The sequence below is a fragment of the Chionomys nivalis genome, chromosome 20 (assembly GCF_950005125.1).
Source record: "Chionomys nivalis chromosome 20, mChiNiv1.1, whole genome shotgun sequence".
NCBI lineage: Eukaryota > Metazoa > Chordata > Mammalia > Rodentia > Cricetidae > Chionomys > Chionomys nivalis.
This window is the reverse complement of record NC_080105.1, coordinates 45,811,515-45,832,464: the sequence shown is the minus strand read 5'-3', so window position 1 is coordinate 45,832,464 and position 20,950 is coordinate 45,811,515. Positions and strand designations below refer to the sequence as shown.

The following is a 20,950-nucleotide window of genomic DNA, read 5'->3' as shown; positions in this document are numbered from 1 at the left end:
AAAAAAAAAGAAATCCCCAGATCCTATGAGCAGCCATCTTACCTACTTGCCAGCCTTCACTTCACTGTCCCTACCCAAACTCCAAATCTCCATTCAGCACACTGACCGGGGCCAAATATGTGGTCATTTCTAGCCTGCATCGTGCCTGCTGAGTGTGCAGACTGCCAGAAAACGCCCCCAAATCATATCCTGAGTAGCAGGGTGCACACATACCCCAGGTTGTCTTCTCCACCCCTTTCCTGCCGACTTTCACCCCCACCCCCATGAGCCCACACTGTTCCTTGGACCCACCCTGCAGGGACTTTGGCACTGAGTTTCTGACCTGTGACTGTCACCTGCGCTGGCTGCTGCCCTGGGCCCGGAATCACTCCCTGCAGCTCTCGGAGCGTACACTTTGTGCCTACCCCAGTGCCCTGCACGCCCAGGCCCTGAACAGCCTCCAAGAGCCCCAGCTCCGCTGTGGTGAGAAACTTGTCCCGGGCCCCAGCGAGCCAGCCCCTCACCGCAGCTTGTTAGGTCAAATCTCTCTGGGCCCTGTGTGTTATATGATGGTCGTGTTTTCCCAGGCTTGCCTCCTTCCCTCAGGTCCACGGGGTAGCCCTCCATCAGCACACCTAAACCTCTTTTAGGACTGCTGGCTTGTTTATATTTTCACCTGGTCTCCCCCTGTATTCCTCTGTGTTCTTCTTATCTGGGAGGATTCTTTCTGATCCCTTCCATTCCCAACCAGATCACTAGAGGCAGAGGGTCAGGACCCACCCTGTGGGATTCCACTCTCACCATGCGCTGCCCTTTAAGTACAAGCTAAGGGGTCGGTTCGCACTACTGGAGACGCTCCCTGGCATAGGCTCACCTGCGCATGCGCTCAGGCCTTATCACTTCCGTCTCGTCCACAGAAGGGGCTCTGGAACTTCATACGCACTACCTCATCCCGTCCTTGCGCCAAGTGGTGTTCCAGGGTGACCGTCTGCCCTTCCAGTGCTCTGCCAGCTACCTGGGCAATGATACCCGCATCCACTGGTACCACAACGGGGCCCCTATGGAGGGTGATGAACAGGCAGGCATCGTCCTTGCGGAGAACCTCATCCATGACTGCACCTTCATTACCAGGTACAGGCTCCGCTGTCCCTTTTTAGCCTAGGGCATGGAGAGGGAGAGCCGCGGTTCTCATTCCCCTCTAAACATGCTTCTGAGAGATGGGGGCGGGGAGATTGAGATTATAGAGAGCTAAGATACAATTAGAAATGGTCTGACCAGAATTAAAGCCCTCCCCCCAGAAAGAGAGTAAACGCTTGTTAAAACGAGGCTGCGTGGCATTTGACACATTAGTGCCTGCATGGAAGAGTTTGTATGCACACGTACTTCTTATTCCATTAACGGAAGAACGGGAACTGGTGTCCCAGAACAGGGTATAGGCTGATGGGCTTCTGGGGGAGCGGGGGGTGGGCATTGAGGGGAGGGCTGGGCTGGGCCAGAGAGTGCTTACCAAGTATCTTCGTTTGCTTCCTCTTAATGTGGTAAACACCATGTCCAAAAGCAACTTGGGGAGGAAAGGAAGGGAAACCAGGGCAGGAACTCAAGCAGGGTAGGAACCTGGAGGCAGGAACTGAAGCAGAGAGGAAGACGGTTTACTGACTCTTTGTGCTCAGCCTACTTTCCTAAACAACCCTGGACTACCTGCCCAGGAGTGGCACCACCCACGGTGGGCCGGGCCGGGCTCCCTCACACCAAACACAAACCAAGAAAATGCTCCCACAGACTCGCCTACAGGCCTGTGTGATCGAGGCCTTTTCTCAGTTGAGGTTCCATCTTCTCAGTTGACCCTAGCTTGTGTCAAGGTGACGAGAAAGCTCACCAGCGCACCAAGCCAGTTCCTCCACCCCTCCCCTGCAGTGAGCTGACCCTGTCTCACATCGGCGTGTGGGCCTCAGGTGAGTGGGAGTGCTCCGTGTCCACGGTCCAAGGCAACACCAGCAAGAAGGTGGAGATAGTAGTCCTGGAGACCTCCGCCTCCTACTGCCCTGCTGAGCGCGTGACCAACAACCGCGGGGACTTCAGGTGGGCTGCTTTGCTTTATAAATGGCAATCTCCCACTCCTCCCCCGCATCTCCACCCTCTGAGACACAAGAGACTAGGGTCTCCCGTGCGTTTTTCCTCCAGTCCCATGGACTCCCTTTGGTCATTAGCCCACAATTGCTGTCACATCTTAAGAAGATGACTATTGCCACTTTAGTATGCAGAAGCTTTCTACACTGTCACATTTTAATGTTCTAGAGACCCTCTCTGTATGCAGGGTGGGTAGTATCCTCCACACTATAGAGCCGTGACTACCAAAGCCCAGAAAAGATCAGCAACTCGTCCGATAAATGACAGGGCTTGTCTGTGAATCCAGATCCCTGTACTGCACCCCATCTATTGCCTGCAATAGCATTGTCAGAACAAACAGAGAAAGCAGAACTTGGGAAACCCCTTGATGGCTGCCAGGACAGTCTTTACTGCACCCTTGACCAAGCCCCAGGTTGGGGTTGGGAGGGGAGGGCGTTTGTCTCAAGGAGTCTTAGTCATGGCCGCTTCCCACATCTACCTCCTCTAGGTGGCCGCGAACCTTGGCTGGCATCACAGCTTACCAGTCCTGCTTACAGTACCCCTTCACCTCTGTGCCCTTGAGTGGGGGAGCCCCAGGCACCCGAGCCTCACGCCGGTGTGACCGAGCTGGCCGCTGGGAGCCAGGGGACTACTCCCACTGTCTCTACACCAATGACATCACTCGGGTGCTCTACACCTTTGTGCTGGTGAGGCCGGGGCGCACACCCCCTCCGCAACTTTGGTTCGGAATTGGCTGGGATGGAGCCTAATACCTCATGGGGGAGGCTGCACCTCTGTTCTCAGCTGTGCGTTAAAAGTGGGTACAGCTGCCTGGCATAGTGGCGCACGCCTTTGATCCCCGGCACTCAGGAAGCAGAGGCAGGTGGATCTCTGTGAGTTCAAGGCCAGTCGGGTCTATGTAGTGAGTTCTAGGACAACCAGAGTTCCTTAGTGAGACCCTGTCTCAATAAACAAATAAATAAATGGGTAAAGCAAGGGCCATAGGCTGCCACCCTTTCCCCGGGTGCTGTCTCCAGCTTGCCTTTTCCAGGGGCCAGGCCTGTACCCTACGCTGCCTGCTCTATCCACTATCACAATGATTTACATCATCACCCCTGCGATAGTGACGCTTAGCTTGAGTAGCCTAGTGTTGTGATGACGAGGACTCATGTCATTATCACATGACATGATGGTCCCCAGTACATGGTCTTGGCTCGTCTCCTGCCCCATGGCCCTAGGTCCTGGGACAGAAAGCAGTCACTAGCCTGATCTCCTTTTCCCCTAATGCTCCCAGATGCCCATCAATGCCTCCAATGCCTTGACCCTGGCCCACCAGCTGCGAGTGTACACCGCTGAGGCTGCCAGCTTTTCAGACATGATGGACGTAGTCTACGTGGCTCAGATGATCCAGAAATTTCTGGGTTATGTTGACCAGATCAAAGAGGTGAGATTCAACCTATCCTCTGGACCCCCTGGAAGCCATCATGCCATCATCTCAGGCCTCACATTTGCATCAGTCCTGGGTCCCAAATACCACCCCTGCTGTCAGTGACTGCCCTGCCTCCCTCTCTCCCTCAGCTGGTGGAGGTCATGGTGGACATGGCCAGCAACCTGATGCTGGTGGACGAGCACCTTTTGTGGCTGGCCCAACGAGAGGACAAAGCCTGCAGCGGCATTGTGGGTGCCCTGGAGCGCATTGGAGGAGCTGCCCTCAGCCCCCACGCCCAGCACATATCTGTGGTACCGTAGCTTGGCATGGGAGGGACTCTTCAGGGGCTAAGACTGTGGGGAGGGGATCTCAGAGTGGTGGGGCCAGTTTTGGTGATTCTTAGACCGGAAGTGCTTGCCTCTCTCGGGGACACATATCAAACTCTGGTAACATGGCGGCAAGCAGAGCTCAGCTGTGAGCTGTCAGAGAGCTGCAAAGGCAGCTGTGATGTAGCACTGTGGTGTGAGCCTTGTTGGGAACTGAGTTGGGGGTTAAATGGAGCATGCTGGGAATGGGTGTAGGGGAAATGGAGGCTTTGTCTCAGGGTAACAGCACTTTCAGTGGACTAAGGAGTGCTGGAAAGTTCTCCAAGGGGACGGTGACTTTTTTTTCATTTTTTTTTTCTTCTTTTTACTTTTTGGTTTTTGTTTTTTCAAGACAGAGTTTCTCTGTAGCTTTGGAGCCTGTCCTGGAACTCGCTCTGTAGCCCACGCTGGCCTCGAACTACAGAGATCTGCCTGCCTCTGCCTCCCGAGTGCTGGGAGGCAGTCATTTCTAAACTGGTAGAAGGCACACTATAGCAGAGCGTCTATGTATCAGATATGGTGCTAGGTACTCGGGGACATATGGCGAGGGGTAGACATGGATCCTGCTTGACAGCTGAGCTGGGGCAGCAGAATCAGCGGGTGGAAGATAGGAAGTGCGTGAGAGGAACAATACCTCCAAGGGAGGGAGAAGACCTGTGTCTGGGAGGTGTATGTGTGTGGGGGGTGGATGACCTATGGCTTATATAAGACTTCCCATGCTTTGAAAAGACAGCCATAAAGGATAAGGGGCGTGGCTGAAGCAGATCTAAAGAGCAGAGGACCTCTAGATCTCAGACAGCTGGTGACGAGTTCTCTGTCCCCAGAATTCAAGGAATGTGGCATTGGAGGCCTACCTCATCAAGCCTCACAGCTACGTGGGTCTGACCTGCACAGCCTTCCAGAGAAGGGAAGGAGGAGTGTTGGCTGCGCAGCCAGGTGGCCTTGGTCAGAACGTCCCCATCGAGCCTGAGCCCCTCCCTGATCAGCAGCTCCGCTTCCGTTGCACCACTGGGAGGCCCAACATTTCTCTGTCCTCTTTCCACATCAAGGTGGGCACCAGGGGAAGGGAAGGGCATGCGGGTGGGGACCAGAAGCTGAGGAGGGCGGTGCTGAGACGCAGGTGTCTCCTTGTGGAGGTTGGTGTGAGAGGATGCACCAGGTGGGAGGAGGGACAAAGCCCAGGGGTGCTGAGTATCTCTGAGGACCTCCTATGTCCCCTCAGAATAGCGTGGCCCTGGCCTCCATCCAGCTGCCCCCCAGCCTGTTCTCAACCCTTCCGGCTGCCCTGGCTCCCCCAGTCCCTCCAGATTGCACCCTGCAACTGCTGGTCTTCAGAAATGGCCGTCTTTTCCGCAGCCACGGCAACGCTTCCCGTCCTGGAGCAGCTGGGCCTGGCAAGAGGCGTGGTGTGGCCACCCCAGTCATATTTGCAGGAACCAGTAAGGGACTAACCTCCTGCATGTCTGTCTTTTCCCTTTCTCGTTCATGGCTCCCTGCTGCCCTAGTACAGTTGGCAGAGGGTAGCAGAAACCTTAGAGTTTCTCCAGGAGGGTGGTAGTGGGAGTGGCCTGTAGAGGAAGGGTTTGGTGGAGAACAGGATTCGGGGGACATGGCTTTATATCCCAGACATAGGACAATCTTATATCCTAAGCATATGGCATATCAGAAAGCTGTAAGCACAAAGCCTCAATTCCTTCCCTCCACACCAAACCCCCGACTTCTCACCCTGCTACCCACGGGCCCCAGGCAGGTAAGCGATACTACATGAGCACATCTTGGAAGCTCAACATTAACTTCAGTGTTATATGGAGGAAAACACGAAGGCTGTGGGCTGCCCCACAGCAGCTTCTGCCCCCCAAGTAGTGGAGCCCTTGACTAAACGCCCTGGAGCTACCCCAGCCAGAGGCTCCTCAGACTGCTAGACCAGAAGCCCTGGTGAGGAGTGTCCTACAAGGCGGACAACTGTGGCATTGGGGTTAGAGGTGGCGGGTGGTCGAACTTCCAGACACAGCACAGAGGGTAGAGACTAGAGCAGGAGGGAAGGATACACATTATTTTTTCTTTTTTGTGGTTTGGTCCCCGGGGAACTGAGTGGTTCGTGGTAACCCTGTCCTATCAGGAACAGCTCTTCCCCTACCATGTGTCTTTCCGTCTGAGTCCCTCTTTCCATCCACCTTCCAAACTCCGGCCTTGCTACCTTTATACACGTTAAGAACCTAGCATGTGCCGGTTTCTGCTGGACTGAGATACACTTGAGCACAGACAGTTGGGTCCTTGCCCTTAGGAGCGCACACTTCAGCCGATAGGCACTGAACGAGTCAGTAGAAGTGAACGGCAGTGCAAGGTGCATGGCGTTATGATGTTCATCTGAATCCCTAGTTAGGGCCAGGAAGGTCATCCTTGAAAACTCAAGTTTTTTTCTGAGACCCGAATGCTATGTCATCAGAGGATGTTGTCAACCACATGGGTTAATAACTGTCTTAATGGAGAGGTATGGCGATAGGGTGAGGGCTCTATGATCCATGTCACAGGTACTTTCTCCAACACAGCTGTTTAGTCCCTTTCTCGGTTTCTCTCCTGTCCCCATCCACCCCTCTTCCCAGATGTCAACTGTTCCTTCCAGGCATTCCTTGTCTCTCCCTCTGCAGCCAATGGGAACCTGGGGTAGGGAGGCCTCCCATGGTTTCACCTGTCTCTTCCCCACTCTCTGGCGAGTGAGTCTCCCTGGGTAGACTGGCACCTGCACCGCATCTAGCTCTGTCCCCAGGTCGGCAGGATCCCTGCATGCTCTGACCCCTGCAAGAATTGCTCTGCTTTGCCACTCTCTCTCGGCGGCCTTCCTCATGGTCTCATGTGTCTGTGCGGACTTCCCTGTCCCTGTAGGCGGCTGCGGCGTGGGAAACTTGACTGAGCCGATGGCTGTTTCACTGCGGCACTGGGCTGAAGGAGTGGATCCCATGGCAGCATGGTGGAACCAGGAGGGGCACGGGGGCTGGAGTTCTGAAGGCTGCAAGCTCCGCTTCAGCCAGCCCAATGTCAGCTCCCTGTCCTGTCAGCACTTGGGCAACGTGGCCGTGCTCATGGTGTGTATAATAATGTGTGTGTGTGTGCGCACGCGCATGTGCATGTGCATGCGGAAATGTAGGGAGGTGACGGAACATGTGTGGGAGATAGAGACTGTGGTACTTTGATCTCTTGGAGCCACAAGAAAATACAGAAAGGACAGCAGCCTTGCTCTGTTGATGTCAAAGTTCATGGGAAATGACCGTCTAGCCTCTTCCACGCCTCTCCAGCTTTCAAGAGGGAGCTGGAACCATCTAGCTTGTCCTTCAGGTCCTGCGTTTTTTGGTGTCTTTTATTTGTTGGTTGGTTTGATTTTTGAGATAGGATTTCTTGTAGCCCAGCCCACTATATAGCTGAGAATGACCTTGAATTGCTTATCTTCTTGCCTCTACTACCGAGTGCTGAGATAATAGGCAATGTACAGTGTTCGCCTGCCTATTTTGACCTGAATTCATCTGTTAATAAACAACCTGGGGCCAGGTGATGGTGCCGCACACCTTTAATCCCAGCACTTGGGAGGCAGAGGCAGGTGGATCTCTGTGAGTTTGAGGCCATCCTGGTCTCCAAGTTCCAGGACAGCCAGGGCTACACAGAGAATACCCTTGCATCCACCCCACCCCAAGAAAAACAACCTGGGAACATGTGTAGTCATCCGTTCCCACATCCCGTTCCTTCACCCGGCTTCTGCTGGTACCCACAGACACACAGCCTACCACGGCAGCCTTCTTCCTCTTAGCTCATCTGAATTCCTAAAAAGTCATTTATTTCTTTTTATTTTATGTGCATTGGTGCTTTGCCTGCATGTATATCTGTGTGAGTTTGTCACATCCCCCGGAACTAGAGTTAGAGGTGGCTGTGAGCTGCCATGAGGATGCGGCGGATTGAACACAGGGTCTCTGGATGAGCAGCCAGTGTTCTTAACCACTAGGCCATCTCTCTAGGCCTATGAGCTTTCAGCTGGGCATCTGAAAAGAAGTCCCCAGAAAGGCAGAACAGCAGAAGGGGTGAGGCAGGCGAGGCCATCAGTATTTCCTGAGGTCACCTCCTTGAGTGGCTGTCCTCAGACTTCCATTCTACCTACCAAACGGACCAAAGCATCCAGGTGTACGTAGGTCCGAGGCTAGCAGGGGTCGGGGCAGAGAGGGTCGGCTCAGTCCTCCCACCCCCTCTTTCCCAGGAGCTGAGTGCATTCCCACGGGAGGTGGGAGGTTCCGGAGCTGCGTTGCACCCTGTCGTGTACCCCTGCACGGCTCTGCTGCTGCTCTGCCTTTTCTCCACCATTATCACCTACATCCTTAACCACAGGTGAGCCTGCTGCGGGAGGAGGGAGTGGGTGAGGGAGTGGGCGGAGCTCACACAGGCTGGCGGATGTTTCTTCTCCAGGCAGGTCCCCGTGACCTGGCCAGGTTCCGGGGTTAAAGAACACATTTTTGGAGGGTGGGGAGGTGGGGGTGGGGAGATTAAGGCCTTCTTTCCCATGGTCTGGAGCACATTTATACACCTGAGCATAGATAATTTGTCCTTCTCTTTTTGGCTCTCCTAGTGGTCTTGAGACCCTGTAGGGCAGTGGTTCTCAACCTTCCTAATGCTGTTACCTTCTAATACAGTTCCCCATGTTGTGGTGACACCCCTAACTATAAAATTATTTCATTGCTACTTCCTAACTGTAATTTTGCAACTGTTATGAATTGTAATGTAAATATCTGATAATCAGGATATCTGATATGTGAAAGGGTCATTCAACCCCCAAAGGGATCTCTACCTATAGGTTGAGTACTGCTTTTGTAGGGGGTTGGACGGCTCATTAATAAAAGACTCTTTCTGGGGCAGCTCCATCCATGTGTCCCGGAAGGGTTGGCACATGCTGTTGAACCTGTGTTTCCACATGGCCATGACCTCCGCTGTCTTCGTGGGGGGTATCACTCTCACCAACTACCAAATGGTTTGTCAAGCGGTAAGAAGGGGGTGGGGAGTCTAAAATGAGCGACTTCAGGGGAAGAGGGGGCCTAGCAAGGAAAATACAGTTTATGGAAATAGCCCTCAGTTCCTCTGTTCTCTGTACTAGCCTTGGAGGGTCTGGAAGGGGTGGGTGGCATGTGGAGTGACAGGCATGGTCAGACTAGCTCCAAGATCACTGGAGATGGGGCTTAAAAGGGGAGAGTGGGGACCACAGCGGAGGAGAGGCCACATATCAGCCAGACTGCCCTGCCTGGGTCCCGGAGAATCCCTGGGGTGTGAGAGAGAGCCCTGGCTGGAAGCAGAGGGGATACCAGCAAGGACCAGTATGATGAGTAGCTGGGTGGGATGCTCGAGGCATGGGAGTAGTGGGAACATACACGGCCATTGACTTCCAGGGTGCTGCCCAGTCAGCAGCTCAGGTCCCAAGCCTCAGTGCCTTGACCTTGTAGGTGGGCATCACTCTGCACTACTCTTCCCTGTCCACGCTGCTCTGGATGGGGGTAAAGGCTCGAGTCCTCCACAAGGAGCTCACTTGGAGGGCCCCCCCTCCAGAAGAAGGGGATGCAGCCCCGCCTGGTCCTCGCCCCATGCTCCGGTAAGTGCTTCCAGTTCTCAGCTATGGGAAGGGGCCTCAAGACCCAAGGCAAGTGTAGCAAAGCTGGGGAGTGGGTGGGGATGAGTAACAAGATCCCAGGATCACTCTCCAAAGGCAAGAGACGAGCTTCTTAGGCATGACAAGGATGGGGAAGGAGGTGACCCCAAAGGGATTGGGTAGGGATCCTAAAAACCTTCCTGACATCCCTCACTCAGACTGCTTTGGGTTGGAGAGAGAGAACAATTTTGGTCCTTGTCCCCTAGAACAGTTCTTGGCCAAGTTCTGAAGAAGCTGCCCTTCCTTAGTAGGCCTTACATTCCAGCCCGACCCCACCTCCCCAAATCACACAGATTTTAAGGAGACAGAGAAAAAGACAGAGGATGTCAGTTTGAGGGTTCCAAGCACCTGGTTCCCTTACCTCCAGTGCACTATCTCTCCCCCACCCCCAGGTTCTATTTGATTGCTGGAGGGATCCCCCTCATAATCTGCGGCATCACCGCTGCGGTCAACATCCACAACTACCAGGACCACAGTCCCTAGTGAGCACCACTCCCTCCTGCCTCATCACCACCGTCTGCCTGCCCCGACCTTCACACCAGCCCCATGCCTGCCGTTCCACCCAGCCAGAGAGCCCCTGCATGCTGACTAAGCCAGGGCCCGCCTCACCTCTCTACTTCCCACATCCTACCTCATCTACCACCCAGCCTGTGCCCCAGCTCTGGGCTCTCCAAACTCTTCATCCACTACCTCTGTCTCCCCCTAGTTGCTGGCTGGTGTGGCGTCCAAGCCTTGGCGCTTTCTACATCCCGGTGGCGTTGATTCTGCCCATCACCTGGATCTACTTCTTGTGTGCGGGCCTGCACTTGCGGGGTCATGTGGCCCAGAATCCAAAGCAGGGTAACAGTAGGCTGTCTCTGGAGCCAGGGGAAGACCTGAGGGGTTCCACCAGGCTCAGGAGCAGTGGCGTCCTCCTGAGTGACTCTGGTTCCCTTTTGGCTACGGTTGGCGCAGGGGTAGGAACACCTGCGCCCCCAGAGGATGGTGATGGCGTGTATTCTCCGGGAGTCCAGCTGGGGGCGCTGATGACCACACATTTCCTGTACCTGGCTATGTGGGCCTGTGGCGCTTTGGCAGTGTCTCAGCGCTGGCTGCCCGGAGTGGTGTGTAGCTGCCTCTATGGTGTGGCAGCTTCAGCTCTGGGCCTCTTTGTCTTCACGCACCACTGTGCCAGGCGTAGGGATGTTCGGGCTTCCTGGCGCGCCTGCTGCCCTCCTGCTTCACCCTCGGCTTCCCACGCCCCACCCCGGGTCCTACCAACTGCTGCGGAGGATGGATCCCCGGTGTTGGGGGAGGGACCGGCCTCCCTCAAGTCCTCCTCCCCAAGTGGCAGCAGTGGCCGCGCGCCGGCGCCCCTGTGCAAACTCACCAATCTGCAGGTGGCCCAGAGTCAGGTGTGCGAGGCTGGTGTGGCTGCCCGCGGGGATGGAGAGCCAGAGCCCACGGGCTCCCGTGGCAGCCTAGCTCCCCGGCACCATAACAACCTGCATCACGGGCGCCGAGGACACAAGAGTCGGGCTAAGGGTCACCGAGCTGGAGAGACTGGCGGCAAGAGCCGGCTTAAGGCGCTGCGTGCGTCCACAGGAGCTCCAGAGCCGCTGTCCAGTGAGAGCGGCAGCTTGCACAATAGCCCTTCCGATAGCTACCCGGGCAGCAGCCGCAATAGCCCCGGCGACGGCCTTCCACTCGAGGGCGAGCCCATGCTTACACCGTCGGAGGGCTCCGACACCAGCGCAGCTCAGATCCCTGAGACGGGGCGACCCGGGCAGCGCCGCTGCGCCAGCCGTGACAATCTCAAGGGCAGCGGCAGCGCACTGGAGAGGGAGAGTAAGCGCCGCTCATACCCGCTCAACACTACCAGTCTTAACGGCGCCCCCAAGGGGGGCAAGTATGAGGATACCAGTGTGACCGGCGCAGAGGCCATAGCAGGAGGCTGCATGAAGACCGGCCTCTGGAAAAGCGAGACCACCGTCTAGGGCAGAGGCGGGTTAGATTTAGAGTGGGCCGGTCACACCGGCTTGTTACTCCTCGATCCTCCTGGGCGGTCCAAGCTGTCTGCCGATGTGTAGATTTGAGGTGGCTATGCTGATGGCTGCCCCTGGGCTCACCATCTTCAGTTATCCAGGCTGGGAAAGGGAGAAGGCAGATGCTTGCCACTTGTCTGCACTATCCCTCAGCAGTAGCGACAGACAATCCCAGACATCAGCTTAGACCAGTTTTGATGGTCAAGGTCTTTGTGTGCCCTCCCAGGTAGGGTAAAAGTTCCGTTGGTCTGTGGGGTAACCCATAAACGGAGTGGCAAAGCCCAGCCCCGGTAGGCTTAGGAAACCTGGGAACTGCCTTTTCCTCACCGGCTTCAGGAGGCACCGCGTGACTGCCAAGATCCCAGGCTCTCCCCCAGTTCTGGCTTGGGAAACCATCCTAGCAAGTGAGCCAGGTGCCCAGCCAGGGCGAGTAACAGGTGCTGCCTTCTCAGATAAACTATGCAAGGGGGGAGGGGCGGAGTGTAGGTAACTCTAAGACCAGCTGAGTCCCGCAGGAGGTGGGCAGGTGGGAGAGGTGCACGATTAGGGAGACGTGATCCCTAGGGAGTGGTACACAATCCTTCCCCAAAGTTCAGAACAAGACCTGAGAAAGCAATGCTAAGTGCCTAAAGACTCAAGGGGAGGAGCTGAAGTTTGGATCTGGCACATGTCCGATGGTCTGGGGAAGGGCTCCACTCAGCTGCTCAGTGACAATACCCACTGTCTGCTCTCAGCTGTCCAACTCCAAGGGACTCGGGAAAATGCCTCCATGAGGCTTCTGTGGCAAAGCCATGGTAATCCGATTTCTAACTCCAGTTAGGAACCTGAAAATGCCAAACCGTCTCACCGAAACCCCACCAGGCTGAGGGAGCACCTGGGTGCAGGTTGCTCGAGGCTCTGTGCTTTCACTACTTGCTAAAACCTCCAGCCCCCATCTTCCCCAACCTAAAATGCCTTTTCACTACAGAACCACATGGAAGTAGAGGAATTCTTGGGCCTTGGGAAGCAGTAGGGAACCCGGGTCTGGTAGGTGAGAGAACACAGTGGGGGAGAATCCATGCTCCTTGAGATGGGCCCCATTATTTATGCTTGCTGCACAGACAATATTAGAGGAGAAGCTTTGTATTACTCTCCCACGTATGCTGGCTGCTGTTTACCCTGCCAACGCCTTAGCACTGGAGAGCTTTTTGCAATATGCCGGGAAAAGGGGAGGGAGGGAACCGAGTGCCAAAGAAAACATGTTTTAAAAGCTCTGGTTTTATACAATAGAATGTTTTCTAGCAGATGCCTCTTTGTTTTAATATATTAAAATCTTGCAAAGCCCTCTGAGGACAGCCATAGTCCACCTATGGTCCTTTTGTTAATGAGGTAGAGGAGGCAGGTGGAAGCCTAAGATCGCTAGAGCCCAAAGCAAACGCGGGCCAGGAATCACTGCTCCTGCTCATGTAATGGTCGATGCTACCCTCTTTCACAACAGCAATGTGCTGACTTCACACCACGGCAGGAAAGAGCCGGACAGATCTTCAGCAGTCTTAGGAGAAATCCAACTCAGACTGTGGACAACCAAGGTGCTCCCCTGCACCAAGGGACAGGATTTTCCCGCCCACAGACATCCCATGCACCTCCCAGTATCTCTAGGGCATTGGGTCCAATTAACTGCTACTCTTGGTTTCCTTAAATAAAAAAGGAATATCCAAGGGTCATATACTTTACTTCTTGCAATATGGCAGGCCTATCAGCAAAATCACAGTCAGAATTACTGACTACACCTGGAAGAACCTGCATCAGGGAGGGTTAGGGGCACTCATGGCTGCCTGACCAGCAGCCTGGGCTCTCTGAAAGTCTCTAACTTCCTGAGGGGTGCGCAAATACTGCTCGATTTCACTATCAGAAATGTTCTCATCTCCAGTCACTACGGGAACAAAGGGGGTGGGATGGGTCCGTTTGGGAGGCTTTAACATACAGGGTGGGAGGAGAGGTGCAGGACTGGCTGGGCGTTTCCTCTTGGGCAAATCAAAGGTACTATCTTCTGCTTCCTGGTGTCCTTGTCCCCCCGGCTGCTGCTTCTGGGTCTCCGCTTCTGCTGTTCCATCCCGGAAAGCCATGCGTATCAGCATGTGGCGGTGCTGGAGGAGGTCACCGATGTGCTTCACCACAGTCCGCTTGTCAAGTTTTAGGACCTGCAGCCAAGCCAGCCGACCGGCCATCTGCAGCAGCACAGCCAGCAGCTCCTGCAGACGGGAAGCGGCCGGGTAGGGCAGGTCCACGTTTGCCAGTTTACAGAACTGGGCAAGAGAACATGTCAGTCGGTCTGAAGGCCGCAGAGACTGCCACGCTAGGAAGGTGGCTGCAGTGATGACAGGCAAGGGATGGCGCCCAGTCACGAGCCATGTCTCATTTGCCAGCTCCACCAGCAGCAAGGTTCGAGACAGCATCTTGTCTTTGTCCTCCACATATTTGGCTGGCATGGATGGGGAAGCCTGGAACAGTTTGAAGCTGAAACAACCAAAATGAAGGTCAAGTGAATGATAGGGTGTTCTTCGGGGTGAGCAGGGTAGTCTACCCAAGATGGATATGGATAGGGAAGCTATTTTGTCATAGAGACACTCAAGGTCACGGGAGCAAGGTACTGAGCAAAGGGGGCAGGGACGTGACTGACAGCTGGCACCTTCCTACTGGCACAATTCCAGTGTCCCTATTCACTCTACAGGAAGGGCACCGTTATATGTGTCTACTTAGGATATGACCACGTTTCAACCATTTGGTAACAGCCCTGGCTGTCCCGGTACTCGCTTTGTAGACCAGGCTGGCCTCACACTCACAAGAGATCCGCCTGTCTCTGCCTCCTGAGTGCTGGGAGTGAAGGCGTGCACCACCACTGCCTCGCCTTGTTTGCTTCTTTTAACTAACATACGGTCTCACACCGAGTCCAGGCTGGTCTAGAACACAATACTCTCGCTTCAGTCTCCCAAGTGCTGGGGTCAAGAGTTGTGCTACCACACTTCGGCAGCCATTTTTGTGGTTTGGTTTTGTTTTAAAGTATACTTGTCAGAAAAAAAATTAAAAAAAAAAAAACAAAAAAAAAAACAAAGGACAAACTAAGGATCATGGTGCACACCTGTAATCTCAGCAAAGATGGAGGGGAGATGATCAGAAATATAAACCCAGCCTGAGCTGTATGAGACTATCTAAACCAAACAACTAAAAATCTCACTAAAACCTTAGCTTCAAACCTTGTTCGACCACTAATAGTATTTTGGACTCCATATACAGGCGATCCTGCTGGAGTGGCGCCCCTGCCATGTAATTCTAGTGACTGCCATTCATAAAGCAGGAGGGGGCAACTCAGCAGCCCTATGCCAAGGCTGGCTGGGGATTTTTTTTAAACATCACAGTCTTGTGACGGAAAGGGGATGGGAAGATTACAGCATCCTGGAAATGTGCAAACGGTATTGACCTCAGTGGTGAGCACGGGTTGGGAAGGAAAGACAGACAGACAGACTCTGGCGAAAGCACACATCTGCCAGGACAGCTGCCTACCCCTGCTGCCTCCTGGACAAGTACCTGCTGCAGTAAGACTTCACCAGGTCTTCCAGGCACAGAGCCGGCACGTCCAGCCCCAGAAGCTTCACCAGCTGCATGTAGGTGCCAGAAAACATATCCAGATCTGCATACAGCAGGGTGCAGATGGTGCCCATGGTCAGGGGCCAGTTATGTTGCCGGCAGGTGATGAGAACACAGCATCCAACTAACACTTCCTTCTTTTGGAGCCTCGCAGCGCGGATGCCAGACAGCTGATAGGCCTTTTGGTAGTAGGAGATGGCAGTCTCCTCAAACGTGGGGGGCAATTTCAAGATCCGACACAGGTCTCTCACTCTGCGGAGATCTAGGAAAACATAGTAAGCAGAGAGGTCAAAGGAAGTTCAGCTAGGACTTAATTTAGTTCCGTTAAACTTGCCATATATAGCAGATGCACAAATAATACGCCCTTCTAGCTGGGCGGTAGTGGTGGTGCACGCCTTTAATCCCAGTACTTGGGAGGCAGAGGCAGGAGAATCTCTGAGTTCAAGACCAGCCTGGTCTACAGAGTGAGTTCTAGGACAGACCCCAAAGCTACAGAGAAACCCTGTCTCAAAAAACAAAAACAAAACAAACAAACAAACAAAAATGCCCTTCTGTACTAACAGGACACTTGATGTGGCCGTGTGCACTGGAGCTAGACTTGATCCTCGAGCATGCTGGGCAAGTTCCTTATCACTGAGCTGTAGTCTTAACCTTTAGAACTGTGCTCCTTCCAAAGGTACAGAACACTTGTGGGAAGGTCACACTCAATCCACCACCCTTTTATGAGCTATTCTGATTTATAGACAGGGCAAAGTTCCTTATTTTTTTGGTTCTGGGGATTGAACCGCAAGCCTTATACGACAGGTGCATACTCTATCACCAACTTACTCCCCACCCCCAGCTCCAAAGCCAAGCTTTTACCAAGGCTTCTTGAGGCTACTTTAAGGCTAATGCAGACCCAAACCTTCATCTACCTCTATTCCTTCTGGTTTTTAAGACACACTCACTATGTTAGCTGGGCTGACCTCAAAGTTTATCCTCTTGCCTCTCCTCCTGAGTGCTGGAACTGTAGGCATACAGCCCATCAATAACGGTTCTCTTCTAGCCTATCAACAACAAGAACACACGCGGATGGACTAGGACATCAAGACAATTTTCTTTCAAGCCACTGAAAAATAAAAAGTTGGTTCTCTGAACTGGAGAGATGGCTCAGCAGTTGAGAGCACTTGCTGCTCTAGCAGAAAACCTGGGGTTCAGTTCCCAGCACCCTCATGGCAACTCACAACCACCTATAACCCCAACACCCTCTTCTGACTCCATGGGCATGCGCACAATATACATACATACATGCAATTAGAACACCCATACAAACATTCAAACATTAAAGAGTCACGTAAATAAAAGCAAAGCTGAAATTTAAGGAGGAAAAGGGTGATTCTTACCTCGCTGCTGGCTGCGGCTAACTAGCTCGTTCTCCCCGGTGCTTCGGGAATATGTCACTTCTGTAAATAATATACAAATTATTAATAATAAACAAAGAGCACAGGTGGCCTCTATCCATTCATCATCTCCTTGTCCTCTGACCACGTAAACCAGGGAGATTTCAAGTTATCGCGTACCTACTTCCCATCTCAGAGAAGATACCCCATCCATGTAACAGTAAAGGCTCACCTGGCTTTTTATGTCGTCAAGTAGCACCAAAAACAGCCAGTATAGAACTATATATAAAGCAATGCTGGTGATCCCAATTTCCCAGCCTTTTCTCTGGTGCATTCAATTTTGAGGTAGCACAGCGGTTCTCAACCTTCTAATGCTGTGATCCTTTAGTACAGTTCCTCATGTTGTGGTGACCTCCAACCATGAACTTCGTTGCTACTTCATGGCTGTAGTTTTGTTAGAATTACGAATTATAATGTAAATAGCTGATATGCACGATGGTCTTAGGCTACACCTGGGAAAAGGTCGCTCAATCTCCCAAAGTGGTCGCGACTCAACGGTCTCGCTGAACTAAACAATGGCGTGGAAGGATAGGAACATTTTCCCAGGTAGTGCTAAAAATTACTGTGGGGTAATGGTTTGCATTCTATTCCCAAGTGGTTCATGTTGTATTCCCGAATAATTTGTCAACAAGCCTCCAACACTGACCAGGTCCGAAAAAAGGAGTGAAACCTTATCCGTTTCATTCATTCACCATCGGTATACCGACTGGCATCATAGGAGGTACTGGGGAAACTAGATGGAAGAGCACCCGCCTCCAGCTACTTTTTTTTTTATTTTTTTAAAAGCGAGCTTCTCCCACATTTCTGTGCGCACGATCGGGGGTGGGGCGTTAGGAGTCTGGGATTAAGCATTCCAGCACACCAGGCTACCCCCAGGGTACCTCTGAGGTTGCCCTCGTCGTTGAAGGTGGTAGTAAGGACCCCTTCGGTGACCACATAGCCGCAGTCGGAGCACACCAGCTGGCTCTGAGAATAATGCGAGTCTTCCACGAGCTCAGAGGAGCCGCAATCCGGGCAGCGGCTTCCGCTCGACATCTCAGCATTTGTCCTGCGACGCAATAGCGCCGGGATACTCGCTCCTAAGAACGTCTGGCTGCAGGAAAGTGGGAGGGGACCTTATTCCGGCTGCACCTTCCTCTTCCGGTCAGCTGGATAACCGGCTGGAGGTTTGCTCCGCCCCGTGGCTGCACGCCACTTCCGATCTCGTCTGTGGACTCGTGTAGAAACACGAGTTCGAAAGGAAAGTTCCCGGGCTTAGCTGTGTCTCAGGGTCTCTGGTGTCTTGAGATCGGGCCACGATAGGAGTTGACAATTGCCAGAGATAAGGAATTTGCTCTCTGCGAAACACGGTTTTTTTTATATCATTTATTATTTAAGATTATCTTGCTTATGGAGCCCAGGCTGACCTAGAATACTGCTATTTCTGCCTCCCACCTACCGCTTGCTGGGATTACAGGCTTGCACCACCAGGCGTGATCCCTTTTTGGACATGATCACCTGTAATCCTAGTGTTTGGGAGATGGAGGCCGAAGGATCAGGAGTTCAAGGTCATCCTCCTCATATAACAAGTTGGAGGCCAGTCTGGACTACAGGAGACCTTATTACAAATAAATCAAAATAGCTGGGTATGTTGGCATACTCCCTTATTCCTAGTTTTGGGGAGACAAAGAGTTTGAGGCCAGCCTGGCCTACATCTCAGTTCAGCCCAGCCAGAACAACATAATGAGAACCTGTCTCTAAATAACTAAAACAAGACTGTTGTGTAGCACACCACGCCCATCTGTGCTCTATGTGCTACCATACAGTTCGTGCACCGGGCAAGGGACTGGAGATTGAAACACACAAAGACTCACAGACAGAGACACAGGTCATCCTTGATGTCAAGATGCCCCCCTTTATTGTGTCCAGGGGCAGCTTATACAGGGATTTTTACCTGATAGCCATCACCAGAAACCACTTCCCTGCCATCAGGAACCCCCGAGGGTCTCGTGCTCAGAGCAGCTGCAAGCATTACAAGTTGTTTACAAGAATTCAGGATGGGGGGGGGTGTGCACAGCTCCTAACACTGTTGAATTAAAATTTTGAGTGATAGATGTCTTTAGGGAGTAACATACAAAGAAACATAGTTCTCACCTCAAAGAGGAAAAGGAAAAGTTTATGCTAGAGCCAAAAAGGAGTAGCGCCTTGGAACAGATTCAATTTTCTCCAATAACAATGCACCATATGAAAGTGTATTAGTTCTAGAACAAAGAAAGCCAAATATTCACCAAATACAGTGGTGGGGCCACAGGTAGGCATGCTAGACAGTAGTGGGTAAACCTTTTCTATGGGTTTCAGACACTGTCTGATGGCATTCTAGCCCCTGGATTGGTAGATGCTGGCAGCTGGCTAAGAATACATTTTAAGTTGTTGGGTTGTTTGTTTTTAAGGCAGTGTTCAGGGTTCACTACTTAGCTCTGGCTGTTATGGAACTTACTATATAGGCTAGGCTGGCCTCAAACTCACAGTAATCTGCTTGTTTCTCTCTTCCTGAGTACTGGGATTAAAGGCAGGAGCTACATTTGGCCTACAATATATATATGGCCAGGTGTTCATAACTAAGCCTCCATGTGTGATTTATTTGGGAGCTGGGTGGTGGGCCCCCTAAAAAAAAGCCAAAAGAGAAAAAGATCAAACAACAAATGAGACAACAAAAAGTGTGTTTTCTTTGTTTCTTCTTAAGGATATCTTTAATTATACCAAATGTGTCTGTGTGTATGTATTTGCAGACCTCTATGGGTATCCTGGAGGCCGGAAGAGGGTTTCAGATCCCCTGGAGCTGGAGTTACTACAGGCAGCTGTGAGCTGCTTGACAGGGGCTCTGGGAATTAAATTCAGGTCCTTGGTAAAAGCAGCAAGCATTCTTAATCACTGAGACATCTCTCCAAACTGTTTAAAGTGGGATCCCATGGGCCTGGGGAGATGGCTCAGTGGTTAGGAGTAATTGACACTATTTTAGAGGACCTGAGTTGGGTTCCTAACACCCACACTGGTCACTCACAACTGACTGTAACTCCAGCTGGCCTCCAAGGGCACCTATAGTCTAGCTGTCTCCGCCCCCCCCCCCACACACACACAGACTACCCCTACACAGACATATACATGAAAATAGAAAACACTTGAAAAATACAGGATCCTATGTATTCCAGCATGACTTCACACAAACTGTGTAGCCAAGGACGGCCTTGAATATTTACTTGACCCTGTCGCCACCAACTCCAAAGTGCAGGAATTACAGGCATGTTGTCGCCGCGACTGATTGGGAGTGTTTTCTTTTTTAGAATTTTATTTTTAGATTTTGTGTGTGTGTGTGTGTGTGTGTTCAAGAAGGTTTGTGCACATGAGTGTGTGGGTGCATGTTCATGCAGAAGAGAGGGGTGTTCCTTTATAACTGGATTCACAAATGGTTGGGAGCTACCTGATGTGGGTGCTGGGAACAGGACTTGATCTTTTGCAAGAGCAGTAGGTGCTCTTAACTGCTGGACCATCTCTCCCGCCTCTGAGATTACATATTGTTTTATAAACATGTCCTAATTGCACTCACTGACAGTAAAGACCTTCAGGGCTAGCTCAGTGTTGTCATACTTGTCTGTCAGCAACCTGGGTTTGGTCCTCAGTAACACACACACACACACACAGAGTTTTTATAGAAGACAGAATCTATTATGCCCAAGATAGATAGTATCAAAGTGTGTGTACATTCATGCCAATGCATACGTGTGGAGGTCAGAGGACAATTTGTGGGTGTTAGTTCCTATGTGAGATTCAGGGATTGAATTTAGGTCATTGGCTTGGTGTGAAAGTACTTTTACCTGCTGAGCCATTCGCTGCCCCATTATTTTATTTCTGAGACAGGGTCTCATGTAGCCCAGACTAGATCTGAACTATGAGGCTCAGCATGACCCTGAACTTCTGCTACTTCTGCCCCCAGCTCTCAAGCCCTGGGACCACAGTCCTAGGCCACCATACCGGGCTTGGCTCCTTTTGTTTTCTTTTTAAACAAGCCGTGTTCAGAACAACTTTATTTACTTGTGGTCATGCTGGTGTGCGTGCACAGGTATGGGAGGCCAGAGGACAACCTTGACTGCTCCTTAGGCACCGTCCACCTTGATTAGACAGTCTCTAACTGTACTAAGCAAGGTTAGGTCACCTGGACAGCAAGAGCTCCTGGCCACCCATTGCACTGACTGTTCCATTTGAGGCATTCCTGAGCTGAATGCCACAACTGGGAGGGAGACATGGAGAGGTAGCTCAAGATACAGCCCAGACAG

At 52.3% G+C, this 20,950-nt stretch overlaps 2 protein-coding genes across 2 annotated transcripts in view; one reads left to right on the top strand and one right to left on the bottom strand.

Annotated features, from left to right (window-relative positions):
* Window positions 1-12,907, top strand: part of Adgra2 (adhesion G protein-coupled receptor A2) — a 38,745-nt gene extending 25,838 nt beyond the window's left edge. The window contains exons 6-19 of the mRNA XM_057752569.1: window positions 299-462; window positions 897-1,110; window positions 1,894-2,058; window positions 2,594-2,792; window positions 3,380-3,529; window positions 3,664-3,825; window positions 4,704-4,928; window positions 5,102-5,318; window positions 6,763-6,962; window positions 8,120-8,247; window positions 8,773-8,896; window positions 9,351-9,496; window positions 9,946-10,035; window positions 10,260-12,907. Coding sequence (XP_057608552.1) covers window positions 299-462; window positions 897-1,110; window positions 1,894-2,058; window positions 2,594-2,792; window positions 3,380-3,529; window positions 3,664-3,825; window positions 4,704-4,928; window positions 5,102-5,318; window positions 6,763-6,962; window positions 8,120-8,247; window positions 8,773-8,896; window positions 9,351-9,496; window positions 9,946-10,035; window positions 10,260-11,529 — 3,454 coding nt within the window. The 3' untranslated portion in view covers window positions 11,530-12,907. The remainder of the gene's footprint in view (window positions 1-298; window positions 463-896; window positions 1,111-1,893; window positions 2,059-2,593; window positions 2,793-3,379; window positions 3,530-3,663; window positions 3,826-4,703; window positions 4,929-5,101; window positions 5,319-6,762; window positions 6,963-8,119; window positions 8,248-8,772; window positions 8,897-9,350; window positions 9,497-9,945; window positions 10,036-10,259) is intronic.
* A 428-nt stretch (window positions 12,908-13,335) lies between these two features.
* On the bottom strand, window positions 13,336-17,745 carry Brf2 (BRF2 RNA polymerase III transcription initiation factor subunit). The gene is made up of 4 exons (XM_057752570.1): window positions 17,522-17,745; window positions 16,584-16,643; window positions 15,142-15,463; window positions 13,336-14,073 (listed from the first exon to the last, which is right to left on the bottom strand). Exons 1-4 carry the CDS (start codon window positions 17,673-17,675, stop codon window positions 13,362-13,364), a joined length of 1,248 nt encoding a protein of 415 aa, XP_057608553.1. The 5' UTR covers window positions 17,676-17,745; the 3' UTR covers window positions 13,336-13,361.
* Between the last annotated feature and the right edge of the window lie 3,205 nt (window positions 17,746-20,950).

Excerpts from the sequence above, each read along its gene's own strand:
- Brf2 (XM_057752570.1), bottom strand. The coding sequence starts at position 17,675 with ATGTCGAGCGGAAGCCGCTGCCCGGATTGCGGCTCCTCTGAGCTCGTG. Across the intron at positions 15,464-16,583 it reads TAGCCGCAGCCAGCAGCGAG|ATCTCCGCAGAGTGAGAGAC; the intron begins GTAAGAATCACC and ends ATGTTTTCCTAG. Across the intron at positions 14,074-15,141 it reads GTGAAGTCTTACTGCAGCAG|CTTCAAACTGTTCCAGGCTT; the intron begins GTACTTGTCCAG and ends TGGTTGTTTCAG.